The sequence below is a fragment of the Crotalus tigris genome, unplaced genomic scaffold, assembly GCF_016545835.1.
Source record: "Crotalus tigris isolate CLP2741 ecotype Arizona unplaced genomic scaffold, ASM1654583v1 scf7180000024340.7048381, whole genome shotgun sequence".
Taxonomy (NCBI): Eukaryota; Metazoa; Chordata; class Lepidosauria; order Squamata; family Viperidae; genus Crotalus; species Crotalus tigris.
The window spans coordinates 5,202,375-5,224,692 of record NW_024100510.1 but is presented as its reverse complement, the minus strand read 5'-3'; the positions used below and the strand labels follow the sequence as shown (position 1 = coordinate 5,224,692).

The following is a 22,318-nucleotide window of genomic DNA, read 5'->3' as shown; positions in this document are numbered from 1 at the left end:
TCCCACCTTTCTTTTATTTATTTATTTATTTATTTATGAGACTTATATACCGCTTTAAGTGCAAGCACTCTCTAAGTGGTGTACACCAGTAAGCAATGTATATATATATATTTACATTGCCCCCAACAATCTGGGTCCTCATTTTACCTGCCCCGGAAGGATGGAAGGCTGAGTCAACCTTGAGCCAGTGAGATTTGAACCGCTGACCTGCTGAACACAGTCAGCTAAAGTGGCCTGCAGTACTGCACTCTAACTGCTGCGCCACCTCGGCTCCTTTTGCCTTCCTTCCCATTATATCAACCCTTTCCCCTGTTTTTTATTCCTGTGTTTGTACTTCATGGGTTTTTTTTCCATTTCTGCTAAGGAAATGTGGACCAAGGAATGTGTTGGCTGAAAGAAATGGGAAAAAAGTTAACTGTTAGGCTACCAGCACTCTTCTGTATTTAGTCTATGTTGCCTGAAGACCATGTGAGCAAAAAAAGCTGATGGAAAGGCTGCCTGGCTATTAAAATGTGTTTCTTCCTGCATAAAATATCCCACTGAAAGTGATCTGTGTATAAGAATAAAAACACTGGAAGGCAACAGCTACATTAAACCAAATCATGTTGACTCATACACTAGGTCAGTTTATAGAACGGGATCATTAAGACATCAGTATAATAATGCAGTTACAAACACTGCTTTAGAGTGGGAATCATAACCTATTCAACTATATTTTTCTCATCTTCAGACCTACACCCTTCTGTACTGTAATAGTCATAAACTGCCACACTTATATTAAAGATTTGTCATCTACTATATGACTGTATCAATGTTGGTCATATCCTTAATGAAAGACTTTGTTATACTACTGTGCCTCAGCTTCAATTTCTAGCTAAAAAATGGGAGAGAAAATTATCTTCCTTGTGTGAAGTCCATTAGATAAGGCAATACAACTTTGGCTTTTATTAGAATCGTTGACTGAGCATTGAGTTATTTAAAACTAATGTGTTATATTGTGTTCCAAAACCAAAACCAGACAATTACTCATTAGTACAAAGACAAAAGATTCTGTTGAATACTCTACAGTTAGCACAACAAAAAGTACACATAAATTATGACTAAACAGGTTCAGGAAGATTTAGCAACTGAGTTTTGTTTTATAAGACACTAAATGTTTTATCAATGATTCTGAGTCATAAATCAGGTGAACAGAATAGAACATTTGCAATAATACAGCAGAATAGTTATTTAAGTCTCGTGTGGTCCATAAAGATCATGAAGTCAGCACTTATTTTCTTTTACTGAAATCTATTTTTAGAATTAGAAGGCAAACAAATCCCTCTGATCAAAAGGGTCAACACAGAGACTGAAAATTAGGAGTTTGCAAACTGTTACCTACTTTAATAGTTTAAATATTAATTGTTAAATTTAACTATTTAAACTATTAAAATTGCACCTGGAAGAAAAACTTAGCATTAAAACAAACCATTCAGAATTTCACTTGGAGTAGACTGACATGTACTATCTAATTCTACTTCTTGATTCTAGTTTTCTCTTACAGGGAAATAGAACAAAGTTACTGCTACCATGTTTTCCTGAAAATAAGACCGGGTCTTATATTATTTTTTGCTCCAGAAGACACATTAGGGCTTATTTTCTGGTTAGGTCTTATTTTGGGGGAAATACAGTACTAATTGCATCCGACTGGTTAACTATCTTAACTGGGACTTATTTTTCAGGTAGCGCTTATATTACGAGCATCCTGAAAAATCATACTAGGGCTTATTTTCCAGTTGGGTCTTATTTTCAGGAAAACACGGTGTGTCATCCATTATAGGAATGCATTCAGCAATTGTGATTTGCCACATAATTCACACTTAGATCCTGCTTTGGCTTCAAGAAGCTCAGCATATTATTTAATTCCCCCTCCTATTTCATTTACCTTCAAAATAATTATGTGGGAAATATAGGGTAAAAAAAAGTAATTAGCTCAGTAAATTTTACGGGTGAATAGAATCTGAATCTGTGGTCCAAAAATTTAACCACTATTGGTAAGAGATTATGCTTATGCCAAAACAAATATTGTTTAATATGCTGTTACCTGCCCTAAAAAGTTAAAGATTGGAAAAGTATGAATCAAATAAAAATAATACTCTTTTAAAAAAAAGGTAATCCTGTCCTTTTTGGGGTGGGAAATCCAGTCATATCAGTTACAGATATCCCAACATAAACCAGAAAAAAAATAGAGTAATGTCATGTTATTGAGAAACATTAATGGAAAAAAGTAAAAAAACAGAAAATTATAGCAATGTATATTATGCCATAAAAACAAGGACTTAAAGGAGTACTACTTCTAGTCAGCAGTATACCAAGGATACAATAGTATCCAACAGTATAATAATTTAAATAAAATAAAGAAAAGCATTAAGTATAGTATAGCATGGACAAACAGCACCCCAACCCACTTGACAGAGAAAATAGGAGGCAGGAATATCAAGTACCCTGAGTTATATATTATAAAGATTATATATTAAAAAAGATAAAAATGTAAGAGTCTAGCAAAGATTGGTATTGACTTTTTGCAAACAAACACTGGGAAGTCAACATTCTAACAATAAGCAACTACAAATAGTTTTAACTCAACTCCCATACTTACCAATTGGGGGAAAAAACCTCATTATATTATTCAGTCCTGAATCTATTCATCTACGCAGATACAAATTACAAGGAAGTCTAATGTAGTCAAGGAAGGAGTGCAACAAATGATCTCTTTTGCATAAAGTTGGCCAATGACCCAAATAATGTGTTTTGAGTTTGACATAATTATCCAAGAATATTCTATATCTTCAAGATGCAAAGAACATAAGTAACTGGGTCCACAAGTTTATCTTTTCAATTTGAAGGGAAGGTTTTTAGCAGTAAGAATAGCAAAGAGACTATTTTCCCATAGTTGACCCATCAGTCTTTCAAATAACACGGATGTTTCAGAGTCAAATTAATATGTGTAATGATGTTTTCCAGAATATAACAATTTTAGGACCCTGTAAGATAGTAAAACTTTACAGCTTAAACTGATTGGAGAGAAATTTATTTTAGTAAACCTCCCCCCCTCCATGGACATGTATGTGTCTTTCTTCCTTTGTATAAACATCTGGTATAGTTTAACTGAAAATCTCAGACTCCAATTCCTCAATTAACTTTACCCACTCTTCGTTTTTCTTTGCTTTCCCCACAGTCCATATTAGTCATTCCTCTCACCTGCCTCCATCCCATTTTTATTATCGGCTTTTTTTCAGGACAAACTTCTAGACAATTAATATATTAAATTACTAGACACCAAATGCAATAAGCAGCCCTTAGGAAATTAACTCTATTTTTTAATAATTATGAAGTGTCTAATCTGTTTTTTATGTTCCTGTTATTTTTTTTAATTAAATAAATGTTCTGCAATCAGGAAGAACCTCAACAAAACCTTCTCCACTATCATATCACAAATTTGCAAAACAAAAGTAGATAAAGCAAATACGTCCAATCACTTAAAATGTTGCAACCCTTGGATTGTGTTTTGCATTACTACATTTTTTTTTAATTGAGAATTTTTAAAAGTTTTTACAAATAACAAAAAAAGAACAATAAAAAACAAAAAAAAACAAAAAAACCCTCACCCAACCCCTCCCAAACCACCCCCTCCATTCCCCCCCGAGCTTCCCAGAGCTGAATATAGGCGTAATTAAAATTTTAAGAAACCTAAACAAGTTTTAACAACTTATAAAATAGTTAATAATAAAATATATGTGACATAAACATTAAAAAGAAAAAATACTTAAAAAGGAAAAAAGAAAAGAAGAAAGAAAGAGGAAAAAAAATAGGAAAAAAAAGAAAAAAAGAAAACAATCCATAAAATATCAAAAATTATATACAAGTTATAAAAAAGCTAAATGATATTTTTATATCCAATTTATGTTGTATAAAATTTATCCATTTTTCCCATACAACAAAAAATTTCTCTTGCGATTGCTCCTTTAAAAAAGCCGAAACCTTTGCCATTTCCGCCAGATAGGAAACTTTAAAAAACCACTCTTGCAAGGTGGGCAAAGATTCCTTCTTCCAATATTGCCCTACTAACAGCCTTGCGGCTGTAATCAAATTTAACATCAATATAACCTCCTTAGCATCACAATCAGTAACAATACCTAACAAAAATAATTGCGGAGTAAATTTTACCCTCCTTCTAAAAATTCTCTGAATATTCCACCATATCTTAATCCAAAAAGCTTTTATATTTTTGCACGACCACCAAATATGATAATAGGTGGCGTCCAAACAGCCACATCTCCAACATTTAGGCTGTAAATCAGGGTACATAAGAGACATTTTTTGTGGATCAAGTTGCCATCTATAAAACATTTTATAAAAATTCTCCCTTAAGTTCTGGGCTTGTGTAAATTTAAATTTACGCATTACTACATTTTTGAAAAACACTAATATGAATAAAGCTTACCAGTTTAGCTGGAAAGAAATACAGAAATAGAAATACTGGTTCAGACAAGCAGATCTGAAAAAGGCATTGTCTCAGTCTAACTCACTTCACAGGGTTGTTCTTGTTGGGAAATTGGGAGGAGAAAAATGTGTTGGATATGATTACCATCTTATTTATAAAAAATAAAGGCAGAATATACATAAGCAAATAAATAAAAATAATCAGAATAATCAGAAGCTTTTTCAGACTCCCCATTTGTATAGGAAATTCATATTAGAATGAAAAAACTTTGGTTTTGAATAGCAAAAACGCAAGGACAAGACTAATGATATTAGGAAATCATAGCATCTTCCTTTCTTAACACATATTTAAATAAATGTTGGGATTGGGCTTTATTCAACAAACCAGTATGTCTACTCAATTTATATTTAGGCAAGGGATATATATGTGATACTGCTCCACATACATGCACATTTTTAAACTAGTAAACAATGAAAGATCCTGGCATAATTTGTTTATTAAGACAGACACATGAAGCTCATTATATATACATCCGTTCTACAGCAGCTTATTACAGATGACTAGGCCTGTTTAGAATACAAAGCTGAATAAGAATAGAAATTGCTTTAGTTTCTCAATAGACTCCCACTTTTCAAGATGTTGACAGCAATCACCAGATGTAAAAGCCAGCAATGTTTTATCTTCTTCCATTAGAGTTTGGGAAAGAAGGAAGGAGAGGCAAAAGTACACCACAGTGAATGCAGGGAAGATGGTATACCCTGTGGGTTCTAGTATCTGTTCTACCAAGCATCAAGGACAATCACAGCAATACCAAACAGAAAGAAGGAGCATATATGGACAAATCAATCTCAAATACAGGAAAGCACAGTGGCACCTTGTTGAAACATACTGCTTTTCAATTGGGATCTAATAAGGGGAAATGGCTAAGAGCTCACTAAATTTCCTGTATTTTCAGCTTTTTTATGCCCTCTCCAATCTGCAATAAAGGGCTATTAATACCGGACAATTTTTATAGCTCCTTTAAGGTTTTGTTTGTTTGTGCCTTTGAGTCAGTGTGGATTCCTGATGAATGTCTGGACTAGGCCTGACAATTTTCTTGGCAAGATTTCAGAAATGGTTAGCCCTTGCCTTCTTCCTAGGCCTGAGAAACAGTGACTGGCCCAAAGTCACCCAGCTGGCTTTGTGTCTAAGGCATGACTAGAACTCATAGTCTCCCAGTTTCTAATCTTATGCCTTAACCACTACACCAAACCGACTCCCTGTTTAAGAGATTACTGAGCTAATATGAATCATTCAGAACAATGAAATCTAGAGCTACTAGATAGTAGAACACTGTGTATCCTTTCAAACAAAACTTATCTCTAATGTGACTACTTAGGGCATTGCCTCAAAATATTATACAATGTACAGCAAACAGGAACATCCTTATCTAGTTTGATAATATCTTTGATTTGGGGGATGGAGGACTTATGGAAACTACTTCCTAACAAAAGTTTTAAAGATTCAAACTGGAAGTTCAATACAATAAATAAGCTATTTTTACACTAAACAGAATGTTTAGATTCAGAAACTCAATCAAGAATAGAGAAATCCTGTGTAACCTCAAATTACAGCTTGATCTGCCAGCCTTTTCATAGACAAGATCATTATTACCATTTCCTTCCAACATCAACCAAAATCAACTCTCTAGAGTGATGGATATGACAATAATAATAAACACATTTGAAGAGTGAAATAAAGAAAATACTAGGAAAACATACAGGGTCACATTTAGGCTAGAACACAGATCACTAGTAGCCAGAACAGGGTTGGGCTACTGTGTAACTTTAAAGATGAAATATATTTTGCACTTTCAGGAAAAATGCATTCCACAATACAGCATTCACCTCTCTCTATTGGGAAGGCAAACACTTTGATCTAACTGGGATATTTTATAGTAACTTTAAATATACGATCACCTGATTTTAAATTTCTCTTTTCTTAATAAAGAGAAGTTGGTCAGTTTGGTGTAGTGGTTAAGGCACCCAACTAGAAATCAAGTGACTGTGAGTTCTAATCCTCTCTGACGCACAAAGCCAACTGGGTAATCTTAGACCAATCCCTCTCTCTTAACCCAAGGAAAGAGACAATGGCAAAACATTTCCAGAAAAATCTTGCCAAGAAAACTACAGGATCTTCTGCCAGGAGTCAATGCTAACTTGAAGCAAGGAAAATAAAAGGTGGTCAAACTTTTTATCAGAATTTGACTTAAGTACAATAGGATTCTACAAATGATGTGCCATTCCTTTCTTAGAAAACTGATGGAATGATGCTTTTAAAATCCTGAGAAAGCCCCTAACCACCATCCACAGAAAATTGATAAAAGGATGAATTACAGAGGAATCTTTATGTAGATTTATTTAATGCTTTTAATATTAAAAGTTCCTTAGAGCAGAAAGAATTATCCTAAATGATGTAATAATAATATAATAATAATAATAATAAAGTGGGAAGGGACCTTGGAGGTCATCAAGTCCAACCTGCTCAGGCAGGAAACCCTATACCATTTCGGACAAATGGCTGTCCAGTCTCTTCTTAAAAACTTCCAGTGTTGGAGCATTCACCGCTTCTGGAGGCAAGTTGTTCCATTGGTTAATTGTTTAACTGTCAGGAAGTTTCTCCTTAGTTCTAGGTTGCTTCTCTCATTGATTAATTTCCATCCGTTGCTTCTTGTTCTGCCCTCAGGCACTTTGGAGAATAGCTTGACTCCCTCTTCTTCGTGGCAGCCCCTGAGATATTGGAACACTGCTATCATCTCCCCCCTCATCCTTCTCTTCGTTAAACTAGACATACCCAATTCCAGCAACCGTTCCTTGTATGTCTTAGCCTCCAGTCCCCTGTCATCTTTGTTGCTCTTCTCTGTACTCTTTCTAGAGTCTCAGCATCTTTTTTACATCATGGTGACCAAAACTGGATGCAGTATTCCAAGTGTAGCCTTACCAAGCATTGTAAAGTGGTATTAATATTTCATGTGATCTTGATTCTATCCCTGTTAATTAATGCAGCCCAGCACTGTGTTGGCTTTTTTGGCAGTTGCAGCACACTGCTGGCTCATATTTAAGTAATTGTCCACTAGGACTCCGAGATCCCTCTCACAGTTACTACTATTGACCAAAGTACCCCCTATACTATACTGTACATTTGGTTTTTCTTGCCTAAATGTAGAACCTTACTTTTTTCACCATTGAATTTCATTTTGTTAGATCGCGCCCAGTGTTCAAGTCTGTCCATGTCCTCCACTAGCATGTCCAAAGTACAATACCAAACATAAATAAATTTAGTCTTTTCATTAAAACAATAAACCATACCAAAGCAGAACTAAAAATACAAAAAGTCACAGTATGCAAAAGAAAAAGATTATAAGCAAATATTTAAAATTATACAAGTGTTTATTACAGACACATGTACTATCTGCTTAAGCTTGCATTGTTCTCACTTAATATAAGCTTCCATTTTTCTTTCAGCTACTGTGACATTTTGAATATGTAAGCATAATGTTGGGCTCATATCTGAACATTATTTTGCATTTAACACTTTTATGGTAGTTGTTAATATTTCTTTCTGGATATTATTAGCTCTTTTGGTTTCATTCCCCAACAGAGATTATAAAACTAAAGTCCTATGTTTTGAAAGGTCTTTTATTTAATGTTACATGTTATTTCTTAGCATACAGATCTCAAAGTATACAATATAAGTGCTTTAAAAAATAATTATCTTGAATGAATACATTTTCAAAATATTACTGATTTCGAATTGCTAGTGATAGACAGTATATTTTAGAATACTGACAAACTGCAGTTTATTAATACAGCTAACAGTGTGCAATACAATTAAACACTAGTAACTTAGAGGCTTCCCTATCTTGCTTCTCTTTGTCTCATTAGACACTGCTTTCATCTGAAGTACCTTTTAATGGCAATGTACTCAAAGGCAATTTTCATTCCCCAAATGCAAAAATGTCAACATATACAGTACATAGACATTTTCCTGTTTAAAAGCCTTTCTTAGTCTTTTAATTGAAGAGCTAGTACCACATATATAAGAAGTGCATGTATTAAATAACACTTCTCTACATGGAATGTATCAGTCCTATACTGTACATAGTCCAATATAATATTCAGTTTCAATATATTTCTCATTTATTTAATGGAAAGGTTAAATAATTGAAATGAGGCTCTCTAGAGTCACAATCATTACATTTCAATTTCCAGTCTGCTAATTTTAGTTATGCTTATTTTATTAATTTGTACTGTAGCTTCATTCTTTACAGGAGATAAGGAAATATATGCAGTGCATATATTCACATCTTGACATAAATTATACGTTAATGTAAGCATAACAGTAGGAAAATTGGAATTTTTCTGTATGTTTCCATTGCTCAATTTATATTTTAGACCAGTGGTTCTCAACTTTTTAATGCCGTGACCCCCAACCAGTTGTAAGTCGAGGACTACTCAACCGGTCATAAGTCGAGGACTACTCAACTTGTGCAGCACCGTTTGCAGAATAGGAGTTTTGGTGGGCTCAGCAGGGCAGAGACAGCCTGGACAATTCCTATTGGCTTTCGAAAGCCAATAGAATTAGACTCTATTCAAGAGAATCTATTTATTGGCTTCCAAAAGTCAATAGAATAAAAGGGAGTAGCACAGCTAAGGAAAAGGGGGGAAAATGGCAGACTGCCTTGTTTGGCGACCGTGAAATGGTCGTTCGACCCCAAATGGGGTCCCGACCCACAGGTTGAGAACCACTGTTTTAGATCATAGAGCAAATATCAGCTATATAGAGAATCATCGGGAAATCTCTGTTTTTTAGATCTTTTCCAAAGCTGCTTCTGTGGTCATTAAGAACAGCTATCAATCTTGATTTATCATTTCTAATGTAGTTTTAACAAGACACTGCAGCCATGGAGATAAGTTTCTAAAATATTTAATTATTTTATAGTCATTAGTCAATCCTGCTGTATCTAGCTGACTAACTTTTAAGTAGCATAATTATCAAGCACCGTACCTAACAGCAAGTCTCTGTGGCAAATACAATTATTATCTCTTTATGACAAAATCACTTTTTAAAATCTTTAAAGACTGATTTCATTGAATAATATCCTTTTGTACAAATAAATGTGCTTTAAGATAGGGATATATATTACATTTTGTTATTTAAGCCCTGAACAGTCCTAGAAAAATTAGGGGTCAATGCTATAAATCAGAAGCCAAGGAAAATAATTTTAAATTTGCTCATAATCTATTCCTATCATGAAATTTTATTTCTGCTAAAAGGACTTCTTTTAAGAAACAAGGTAGAAGAAATAAATGTATTTAAAAGTATTCCATCAGTTCCAATGTAGTTATCTAAACAGTTGATCAAAAATATTTCAGAATCAGTTTATTTGTTTGGATAACTTTTAAAATCAAAACTGTCCTTGGTCTTAAATGAATACAAAGATGTCTACGTTTTCTATTTCTGCTGAACTCATGTATTAACAGGAATTGGGTATATACTTTCAAAAGTGCTTAATCAGGAAGTCTTGCAATTATATAAAATGATGCTTGTCAGATTCTTGTCCATAATTTCCACATTCATGCCCTTTGATTTCCAAATCCAAGAAATGTTCTGTTCTATTTCCCCCCAGTCCAAATACCAAAATATATTATTAATAACAAAATATAAATTTTCTGCTTGATCAGAGGAATAAAAGAACAGAAAGAAAATGTAGATTGGGGACTCAATTCACAGATATTTTAAAGGTAAATCCAGATGGTCGATTTTTAACTGTTCTACATTCCAGCAAAGAACCTCAAGTGGTACTTTGTGAATTACAATTGTTTTTCTTCACATGACTGCAGACATGTATTGGAGTGCTGCAGGGTTTCAGATTACAAGGCATAAAAGTACCTTGGAATCGAGATAGCCCACAGCATCTATTGGCAACTCCTTGTGAAAAAGCAAGTGTTCACTTAGGGAAGTCATGTCAAACACAAGGCCCAGGGGGCGGATGCGGCCCGCGAAGTGGTTTCATGTGGCCCGCGAAGCCATCCTGGAAACAGTGAGGGAACGGGCCCCGCTGCCTTGGCCCTGGCCGGCCAGGAGCCAATGTACAATTTTGTGGTGGCCATCTATGCTGAAACGCATTCAGTCTTACCTCCACAAGGCCATCTAGAAACACCGAGGAACTAACCCCTGCTGTGTCGGCCCCGCCTCCTGGGTGCATGCTGGGGAGGTGTCACCCTTTGTGAGGAATGAAGAAATGGATCATGCCTTGGCGCTTGCCCCAGTTCCACCCCCTTCTGCCAGAGACCCTCAGATCTGTCCCATTCCTGCCCAGGCCCCCACAGGCACCCTTGATGCGAACAATGTAGAGCTGGCCATGCCCACCCAGTAGACCACACTTACTCCATCCACACCCACCCAGTAGGCTGCACCCACCCTGGCCACACACACCCGGCCCCCCGGAGGGCAACCGCAATGCTGATGCGGCCCTCAATGAAATTGAGTTTGACACCCCTGACTTAGGGAGACCATATTCTATAGGAAGATATAACTTCCTTTTGAGAACAATCCCATAAGCAAGCTGTTGCAGCACAAGTACAGATAGTCCTTGATTTACAACCATTCGTATAGTGATCATTCAAAGTTACAATAGCATTGAAAAAAAAGAGACTTATGATCAGTTTTCTTCTTCTTCTTCTTTACTTCCTCTTTTATCACTTCAGGTTTCAAGGGAGATACGAAAGTCTGGTTGCTTACTTCTGGCAGCCTCAAATCATTATTTGATGCTGTTGTTGTATGTCTTTGATGTTGTCTCCCCACCTTTTTCCACCTTCTTCTGTCTCAGGTTCTTTGGTCTTCCCCTCTTCTTGTACTCCCCCCCCCTTTTTTTGGTCTCCTGTTCCCCACGGTCACATGATCAAAATTCAGGTGCTTTGCAACTGGCATGTATTTATGACAGTTGCACTGTCCCAGAGTCATGTGATCATCATTCTGACCTTCCCAGCCAGTTTCTGACAACAAAGTAAATGGGAGAAGCCAGATTTGATTAACAACTGCATGATTCAGTTAACAACTGCAGTGAATTGCTTAATGGTAGCAAAAAAAAGTTGCTAAACTGGGACAAAACTCACTTAAGAAGTGTCTTGCTTAGCAGAAAATTTGGGCTCAATTATGAAATACCTATACTCAATCTGTACTGTATCTTTAATTCATGCAGATAAATATAAAATGTATCATTGTTCTTTCAGAACCTTAAAGTGGAATATATTTCTAATAAGATTCTCTCAACGTTGCCATAAATAGTAATACCTATAGTTATTAGGATCTCAAAGTTGAGAAATTGGTCACTTTTTTGCCTGCAACTATACCAGATATTTAGGGAAGAAACTAAACCTTAAAGAAGAATATATATCTCGGGATAGCAAATGCCAAGCAGTAAAAAATTTTCACATCAATGCAAACTATTTTCAATAGTCCAGTACTACCATAAATCATTCCAAATCACTATCTTACATCTTCTAGTTCTGCTTTTCTTTACAAAAAAAAGACATAAAGTAATTATCGGAGACATACCAACTTAGAGAGGCTGGGAAATATATACAACAATCTCAGTTACTCATTTTACATCTAAAAATAAAGATGTGAAGTTTTTCATCTATAAGAATGTTTTTGTCCTAGCTTAAAAGTTATCTGAAGTTTACCTAAAAATATGACTAATTTGGATAAGCAGATTTTGGTTAATTTGACAGATTTTGAAGTTGTTGATAAGATAAAATATTTGGGGGTTACCCTATCTGTTTCTAATGTAAAATTGTATAAAAACAATTATGAAAGGCTGTGGGTCAGGGTACAAAAAGATTTGAAAAATTGGGAGAAGTTACAGTTATCTCTTATGGGAAGAATAGCAGTGATTAAAATGAATGTCCTGCCAAAGTTTCTTTTTCTATTTCAAATGTTACCTATTTTAAAGAATGAGATTAATTTAAATGAATGGCAGAAAGGTATTAACAAATTTATTTGGGCAGGGAAAAAACCAAGAGTAAAGCTTAAAATTATGCAAGATTTCCGTGAGAGAGGTGGACTCAAGGTACCGAATCTGAAATTGTATTATGATGCTGTGGTTTTAACACTAATTAGTGATTGGGTTAATTTAACAAATGTAGAAATACTCCATTTGGAGGGTTGGGATTTACTTTTTGGATGGCATGCCTATTTAATTTTTAATAAAAAAGCTGATCGGGTTTTTAAATCTCATATTATAAGGATTTCTCTACTCCGGGTTTGGAGGAAATATTATAAAAGTGATTTTAAAATACCATTATGGGCTATACCTTGGCATGCGATAGAGGGGATAAGGAGAGGAGTTAAGATGGATAGTGTTTCTTATACACAATTACTTAGATGGGATGGTCAAAATTGGCAGTTAAAATCTTTGGAAGATTTAGCACATGAAAATATTATTTATTCATGGTTTCAGTATAGACAAATAGTGGATAGATGGAAGATGGACCGTAATATGGGCTTGCTTAAAGAAGATGAAAATCTTTTTAAACAAGTAAAAGATCAAAGGCGAACTCATATTAAGAGAATTTATGGGGTTCTAGTAGAACTGGATTCAGAATCAGAACTAATTAAAGAATGTATGATTAAATGGGCACAAAATTTTGGTGAACCAGTTCTACTGGATACCTGGGAAACTATCTGGGTGAGGAATGTTAAATTCACACAAGCCCAGAACTTAAGGGAGAATTTCTATAAAATGTTTTATAGATGGCACCTTGATCCACAAAAAATGTCTCGTATGTATCCTGACTTACAGCCTAAATGTTGGAAATGTGGTTGTTTGGATGCTACTTATTATCATATTTGGTGGTCGTGTAAAAATATAAAAGCTTTTTGGATTAAGATATGGTGGAATATTCAAAGAATTTTTAGAAAGAGGGTAAAATTTACCCCACAATTGTTTTTGTTAGGTATTGTTACTGATTGTGACGCTAAGGAGGTTATATTGATGTTAAATTTGATTACAGCCGCAAGGCTGTTAGTAGGGCAATATTGGAAGAAGGAGTCCTTGCCTACCTTGCAAGAGTGGTTTTTTAAAGTTTCTTATTTGGCGGAAATGGCAAAGATTTCGGCTTTCTTAAAGGAGCAATCGCAAGAGAAATTCTTTGCGGTATGGGAAAAATGGATAAATTTTATACAATATAAATTGGATATAAAAAAATATCATTTAGTTTTTCAATAACTTATATATAAATTTTAATATTTTATAGATTGTACTTTTTCCATATCTCTTTTCTTCTTTCTCCTTTTTTTCTTACTTTTTTCTCTTTCAAGTACTTTTTCTTTTTAATATTTATGCTTTTTTCTTATATATATATTATTGTTAATAACTTTACAAGTTGTTTATGTAATGTATTTAGATATACTTATGATTTATATTTTTTCAATTTTTTTTAAGATTCTTAAAATTTTTTAACTAAGCCTATACTCAGCTCTGGGAAGGTTGGGGGGGATGGAGAGGGAGGGTTGGGGTGGGTGGGTTAGGGTTGTTTTTTGTCTTTTTTTTTCTTTTTTCTTATTTGTAAAAACTTTAAAATTTTCAATAAAAAAAGTTATCTGAAGTTATCTTTTGAGGGGCAGTCATAAGAATTTTTCTAAATAGATCATCTCATTGTTAAAAAAAAAATTAAACCAACATAAAGCATAGTGCAACTGAAATTTGTATAGCAAATCCTTGCCGTTAAAGAATTAGGCACCATATTTATAATAATACTCCCTCTGGAGGTCTAATAGAAAGATACCACTTTTATCTTAAAATGAAAATAAATTGGTCAATAAATAATAAACAATGATCCATAAATAACAATCTCACTTCCCTTACATCTATTCAGTCTTAATAGGATTCCTTCTTCTAAATCAAGATTTGTAATTTGGTCCATTGTAGAAGACAACTCTATGAAACCTACATATCATGGACCAATAAACAATAAAAGAAAAGCAAAAACAATGTTGTGCTCTCATTACAAAGGAGAACTGATTAATTCACTGTAAATCATCATCTCTAATATTTATTATTTGTAATGTCAGGAGGAAGAATACGAAATTCTAAATTATCTACATATGCTAACTTTAGTATCAATGCAATTATTTTATTGTTAAACATAAAAAAGTAGAAAATTATAAAGCTATTATAAGACATACATAACATTTATTGCCTTATTTATCATTCAAAGTCAAGGGACGTCCTTACTACTTTATTCAATCCTGAAATACATTTTACCCTCTGCAACATCAGATCATTAATATATATTAATTAAACCTTTCCTTTCCTGACTATTGCACAGGTGTCAAAACTCGCCACATCATGTGATGTGTTGCGACATATTGCGACTTTTTGCATTGCCAGCAATGGGGTGGGCATGGCTTCAGTATGATGAAACCGGCCCACGGGCCAGCAGTTTGACACCCCTGGACTATTGCCTAGCCATAAATATTGTAAGATATAGAAACAGAATTATACTCACATCATACTTTGCAATTCTAGAATAAAGTTTGTTGATCTCCCCGTCCCTCTTCCACTGCTAGACGGAACAGCTGACATTGGGCTGGGTCCAGTACTGCTCATCTGAGTAAACAGCAGACAAGGACAACACATGAAATATAGCAAGTGAACTCCACAAACCGTCAGGGATATTTCAATGTATTAAACCAACTGTGCTTCAACCAAAAATTTGCAATACTTTCTTCAGCATGTGTAAAATTTTCAGGACATATTATTTTATCAAACAGGTAGGCAAAAATAATGCATACTAATTATAATTAATGTGACTTCAATTCAGACTTTATTTTGACCAAGAACCTGCATAAACATCTAATATTTTTTCTAGGGCTAACCTAAAAGGAGTCAACATTTAATATGTAAGTTGAATTATATCAGCTATATCACTTTACAGTAATTACTGTAACTCTGATATAATTCAACTGGCCTTAAATTTTGATCTCTTTTTGACATCAATATTAGGTAAAATATTAAATCAAATGTTAAGGATATGTACATGTATTTTTAAAAATACATTATAAAATACATCTTCCTTTTTTTGCATTTCTGAATCCTGAACTGTTTATAGTCCAAATATCTGAAGTGAATATTAATCAGTAACAATTTTCTGAGTCCTCCCAATATGAGATGTCAGAGCTGAATTGGGATTTTCAGTGGGAACCATTTGTGGAGTTTAAGAGACAATGCTTTAAATATTGTTTGTCTGGTGGCAAATAAGCAGACATTACGATTCTTAAATCTTCAAAAATGATTCAGAACAAGCACAGCTCTTCTTGGTCCCTTATGAGATTTTTTTTCACTCTTCTTTTTAATCCTGAAAAGGTATTGCTACTGAGTGGATCCCTTAAAGCAATAACAATCTTTTTTTCAGCCTCACATGTTTTTCAAGTTTAACTTTTTGATAGAATTCATAAAAGCAAATAATATACACTTAGTACTGAATAAAAGTAAAACAAAATCCTACTAATTAGTCTGTAAAACTTTACAGAACTTGCAAATGTCTGAATCCAAAAGTAAAACCTTGTGGAAGCAAGATATATAACAAAGAGTACGTTAGATAGGACAGGCTCAATCAATCACCAAAATTTTGTAAAAGTATTGGAGGATGGATGGATGGATGGATAGATAGATAGAGAAGGAAGGAAGGAAGGAAGGAAGGAAGGAAGGAAGGAAGGAAGGAAGGAAGGAAGGAAGGAAGGAAGGAAGGAAGGAAGGAAGGAAGGAAGGAAGGAAGGAAGGCAGGCAGGCAGGCAGGCAGGCAGGCAGGTAGTAGGTAGGTTCTAATTCCTATATTCCTCTTCCCAGGCTAATGGGTGTCAGCACTCACCACAGTATTTTTGTTCAGTTTTAAATGCCTGGAGAAAGTTTATATGTGACTTGGCACCATTATCTTCAGTGCATCCCTAACAAGTTTAAACTCTTCCTTTGGAGTAGATATTTTTCTTTTAACACAGAGGATGGGTAATCATTTTAAAATGAACACCTTGGACTTTGGAGGCTTAACTGGGCATTCAAGCCAATCGATATTTCTACATGGGTATAAGGTTCCAAACACAAATTCCCAGTAATTGCACCTCAGAAATGCTCTTTGCCAAGTCATTCTGCACTTTCCATGTTCAAATTGGGTAAGACAAACCATTCTCAAAGAGTTATTCCAAATTAAGGGTAAAACTTGAACATCTCCAGCACTTTAAAAGTGCTTCTGAGTATTCACTGCTGTTCGTGTAATATCAGAGTATCACAAATTGCAAGGTTGAAAAGAACTTGGAAAATCATCTAATCCAAGTCCATATTCAGTTTGAAAATCTACTACTACAGTATACCTAATACCACCAGAAAAGAATAGTCCAGCATCTCTTGATATAGTCTGTCACTGCTGAATTCTTACCATTAGTAAGGTTAAACCTAACATTCAACTAAAATCAACTTCCTTGTAATTTACACATATTTTTTCTTATCCCATCTTCTGGAACAAATTTTAAAAGCTCATCCAACACTTGAAGACCTCTATCATGTCTCCCTAGTCATCTTCTCTCCAGACTAAACATACCAAACATCTCTAAGCATTCCTTGGTTTTTTCAGACCTCTTATCACCTTGTTTTTCATGGTTATGCTCCAGTTTGCCCTTGTCTTCCTAAAATGTGATGCCAGGAATAGGATGCAGTATTTTAAGTGTGGTCAGACTATCACACATTTTGTTAATACTGGAGTCTTCAGCTTAGTGACCGAAAGAGTGTACAATACTACTGTGGCTGAAACAGCATTAATGGAAAATTATTTTCCATAGACCTTCACTCAGTATAGGGCCTGAACAGGCAGCTGCACACTTTTCCAAATATGCAGGGGTATGATGGGGAGGGTAGCTGAGTTGGAAACTGCACGAGCCCCTTGTTTTAGAATGGGGGGAGAATTAACTCAATGCTTTGTTTAAAAAAAATACAAAAAACACAGCTCAGTTATCTCGGAGATCTTGGCCTTCTCAGTCAATCCAGATGGAGCCTGCAGGAGAGGATGGGCTTCATCTGTTCCAGCAAGAAGGCAAATCTTAAGATTTCTTCCTGTCTCCAGAAGGAAAGCCCTCCTTTTAGTCTGTAGGTTTGCTTTGGGGAAATGCTGGTGTTTCTCAGCTCCATTTTTAGGGCCGACAACAGAAAAAGAGTAATTAAAAAAACAAGAAGACACCGCTACCACAATTGGAGGCTGTAAGCAAGAACACACCGCCACCCATAAGCCCCACATGGCAGCCGGAGCCAGCGGCGCGGCGAAGGCAAGCAGGACGGCAGGCAGTAGGACTCTCCCCCCTCCCCCCCCGTCTGTTCAAGCCAGCAAGCTAGTTAGCAAATTGGCAAGACCCGCGGCCTACACGTGACCTTTCCCAGCCCAGGAGAGAGCCGCATGTTCGCTGTCATGCATGCTTGTTCGGCATATAATTCCACCTCTTTCGTCCATAAACCAGAGACGCCGCTATCCCGGCGTTTCTCAACTTAAAGGAATCCAGGCACAACGAAGCTTCCTTCCCCGGATTGGCTCATAAGGAAGCGCGGGCCCCCTCGGGACTTTCCCCGGGTCCTGGCGGGGGGGGGTCCGTTCTATCCCCGCCTCCGTGCACGCGGCTCCCTGGGCGGGCAGAGGCTCCCCCAACCGTACCTGAGCAGCCCTTTCGGCAGCAGCGGCTTCTCAGCGGGCGGGAAGAGCCATGGCGGCGCTTCCTGCGCGAGTCGCGGCGAAAGACGCGTCGCCTCTGATTCGTGGACCAGGCCGACAAACTGGCCACGAGGCCACGCCAGGAGGCGCGCTTTTGGTTGAGAAGAAGATTGGCCTTGGCTTTTCCCTGGACGTTTTTTACACGATTTTGTATTTCGTGACCAGCGACTTCATTATTGCCCCAAAGCAAAGGAAATTAATGTACTACAACAACGCAGGGAAAATTTTGCTTCCGTTTTGGTCAGTTTTCATCACTTGTCAAGATAACGTGGCCCGAGCGTGGGAAGCTTCATTCCCAAACTGCGAAGAATATGAAGTGTTTTATTGAGATGCGGAAAACATTTCATCAGACCACCCTGTACCGTTAAAAATAATTACTTCCCCCAGCCAAGATTTGTTAGACGGTTTAGATAATTAACTTGTTGCACATCAAAGTCACATCCTATGCATGTCTTATTTCCTTTCTTCCGAACATTAAAAAACTCTGGCAAAAGCAGAAGCACTCAAATCAATTTTCTCCAATAAATCCAACTAACATGAAACTCAAAACCTACTGTAATATTCAATGGGTCAATGTACTGCAGTTGCTCTTGCTTTGAATCTAAATGCAGCTGCATGCCATATCCTGCAAAGTGAATTCAGATGTTCAGATGGAATAAGATTATTTCAACATGCTTTAGTTTATATTTGAACCGTTAGATGGAGATAATATTTTATTAACACTATTTAAAATTAGTAATTATAAAGTTCTATGTGATATTTTAGGAATTCTTCTGAAGCCTGTTGTTCATAAAAAATATTTTAAAAGGAAAGAAAACGTTGCATAAAAAGAGTTTTATTCATAGTTCTTTATATGAAAGCTATCACTCAGCAATTTAATATGTCATTTCAGACACCTCATAACAGTTTCAATTCCAGTTCAAAATAGCATTTTGATATTGTACAGTTTATCTAAATTTAAGGGTATCTAGAATTTAATCTTCTCTAAACAAAATCATATTTCTGAAAATAAACTTCTGAAATGTTCATATGAATCCATGCTAATTGTGATACAGAACATAAGTACTACAGTGGTTTTAGTATTGCGTTCAGTTAATCTTCATTCCTAATGAGCTTGTAGACATATTTATGTACTGTAGTTTCTTTGGCAAAAATTTAAAAGTGATTTTCCATTATTACCAAGACCAGTTCTTGCTTCCTAGCCCAAACTGGTTTACCAATTCATGGTTTCAGGGAATAATGTTAAGAGCCTTATGTTTAATAGAATGATGTTTGGCAAAAGTACTTTAGATTACGTGTCCACAATTTATGTGGATGTAATAATGCTTTTGTTCAAAGTTGAGAATATTAATTTATATGAACTTTCTCAGCTTGGAAGTAACATCAAATAGACATATGATAGCAATAAAACTCATCCTAGGAAAGAATTACATTTCTGTCCAATTCACTTTTTTTCTAAATTTACCATATTAAAATTAAACTTTTTTCCCCAAATCGCAAACTTAAGTTGTTTGGACTATAAATGCTTTAAAATGTTTTAGAAGAACTTAGACCTTGTGTCAGCAGAGGATTTCTCTCTTTTTCATTAAAGTACCCTCTTGTTTTTAAACTTTTGTAAAAAAAAAATGAGAAAAAGTTTTGTCTGCTTTAAGAATTAATCTAATGAAAACCTGAAAAAAGCTACTTTAATCAATAGCAAAGAAATCCTTTGCTCATGCAAGGTCTGAAGCACTGCAATACAGAATCATTTTTGAATTGCACAGTCATAAGTAATATCCCAGCTACTTATAAGCTACCCTTATCAATGGATAGTCAATAATTTTCTGCAATGATTCTGTTTCTTCTTGGTCCTTTATTAAGGATTGGATTGCTGTTCTAGGTTCCTGTTTTACAAAGTCAGAGTAAAAAAAAATCATGCAAACTCAAGTTTGCAAATAACAACAGTAAAAACAAATAGTCATTGTTTGTTATGCAGTAATGCTTAAATATATATTGATATAATGCCTTTTATACCATTGCTGCATTATAATACAGAATGTTTATAGTTTATCAAATCAGACTTTGTCCTAACACAGGGGTGTCAAACTATTGCCCCACGGGCCGGATGAATCATAGCAAAACCGCACCCACCCCATTGCTTGCAATAGCAAAAAAGTCACAATACGTCATGACATATCACGTGACGTTGGGAGTTTGACACCCCTGTCCTAACAGATAGATGGACATGGTGGAAAAACAGTAGTCTTTTATCCAGAAGTGGCTTAAGTCCTGACTAAGATTCTGTACTCATAAAAGTTGAACCTATTAGCTTTGTTACATTGAAGGGATGGGCCTTCTTGCCCCAGGATATGCATAAAAGTAATAATTAGGTCACCGATAGTATTCTGCCTGGAAACTTGCTATTTGTTTGCTTTCTGTTTTTTAATGCAAATTCTGCAACTATGCCACAGTTTAGTTTAAATGCAAAAAAGCTGTCTTTTACCAAATAGGCAAAAATATGCCATCTCTTTGCAGCCCCTTAAACCAACCAATTTTTTTCTCAATATTTTTTGCAAAGGACAGTCATGAATTCCCAGGAAAGGCATGGTTGCTTTAAGGAGCTACAAAAACTGCTATGCTTGTATCTCTGCATGCTCTGAAACACTTCCTTGCTTATGGAGAGAGCCCCAAAAATGTCCTTGGATAAGCAATGTAGCAACCACTACATTTTCTCCCATGTTTTAAACTTGGGAGAAAATAAATTCAGGTTAAGAAGGAAGGGAAAACACTGTTATATTTCTTTAGTCTACAGGTAGTGCTCACCTAGTGGTAACTGGGACTGGAAATCATAAAACCTGAAGTCACATGACTGTGCCACTTAAGCAATGAACATTCCGGCATTTCTGGTTGCCATTATTAGGCAAATCACCATGGGTCATTAAGAGAGGACATCATGTGGTTGCTATTTAGGAACTGGCAGTTTCCTCATTGACTTTGCCTGTAGAAAGCCAATAAAGAAGGTCACAAATGGCAATAACTGAGGGATGCTGCAATGTTGTAATTGTGACACCATGTGATCACAGAGACACTGCAATTGACATGTAAAGGACCAGTCATAAGTACTTACTCATTCAATGCCAGTGTAAGTTTGCTGTACAAGGGATAGTTAAAAGAGGACTGCCTGAGTATTAGTAAAATAGAATTCTAATATTCTGCCTGGTCTTCCTTGAAAGACTGTTAGTAAGGAGAGTTACAAGCTATAGCCAGTAGTATAGGCACTCCCCAGATTAAAGATGTCCAGCTTATGGACCACACATACTGTACTTACAAACAGGTTGCCTATTACTAAAAATGGTGGACAACATTCTCCTTCTAGCTGAGAAATCATTCAAGCCATGCAATGTTTTTATGAACTGTTGAAATTGTGCATTTTTAAATACGTCCTGTTTTCAGCAGTTCATCAGCTCAAGGAAAAATGATCCCACTTGCCATTTTTAGTAATATGCAGTCTGTTTTTAAGTACAAATTCCGACTTGCATAGGAATTTGATCTACAGACAGACTTAGGAACAGATCTCAATCTTCACTGGTTGTATCCTCAGGATCTTGCCACTTTTCTCAAAATGACAATGGCAATATTGCAAGCTCAGCCCCTTTCAGCCTTGTATATGATATTGCAATGTACAAAGAAAGAGGACAGCGCTTGTACATCAGTGCTGCTTTTTGTGACTGATCTTGTTGCCTCTTTGGCCCCAGCAAATACAGCTTATCATAATAAGTTCAAGGAGTCATTTTTCTTTGAATGTATCTGAAGTTAAAATCTGAATCTTCAAAATGCATGAAAAAAATGTACTAATTCTATTTAGCAAAAGATTTCATGCACACTTTTACATTGAGAATATGAAACATATGCATGAAAATTAATCTGTGTGGTATTTTAAAAAGTCATTAACCAAAATCAGGAAATGAACATTCCCTAAATTCCACAAATGCCTTACCTTCTGAAATGTATGCTCACAGAAGCTTTAAAAGGGCTTATCAATGTGTATGTGTGTGGTCTACCT

General features: G+C 35.6%; 2 protein-coding genes across 17 annotated transcripts in view; one reads left to right on the top strand and one right to left on the bottom strand.

The window, feature by feature from the left end:
• Positions 1-18,444, bottom strand: part of SUPT3H (SPT3 homolog, SAGA and STAGA complex component) — a 304,630-nt gene extending 286,186 nt beyond the window's left edge. For 2 of the 7 annotated variants that reach the window (XM_039326201.1, XM_039326206.1), the window contains exons 1-2: positions 18,220-18,438; positions 15,037-15,137 (exon numbers count right to left, since the gene is read on the bottom strand). In XM_039326201.1, coding sequence (XP_039182135.1) covers positions 15,037-15,137 — 101 coding nt within the window. In that variant the 5' untranslated portion in view covers positions 18,220-18,438. Of the gene's footprint in view, positions 1-15,036; positions 15,138-17,935; positions 18,162-18,219 lie in introns of those variants that run through there. The other 5 variants (XM_039326205.1, XM_039326202.1, XM_039326207.1 and 2 more) reach the window with 5 other exon arrangements.
• Positions 1-22,318, top strand: part of RUNX2 (RUNX family transcription factor 2) — a 268,350-nt gene that overhangs the window by 25,284 nt on the left and 220,748 nt on the right. The gene's annotated exons all lie outside the window — the stretch shown is intronic.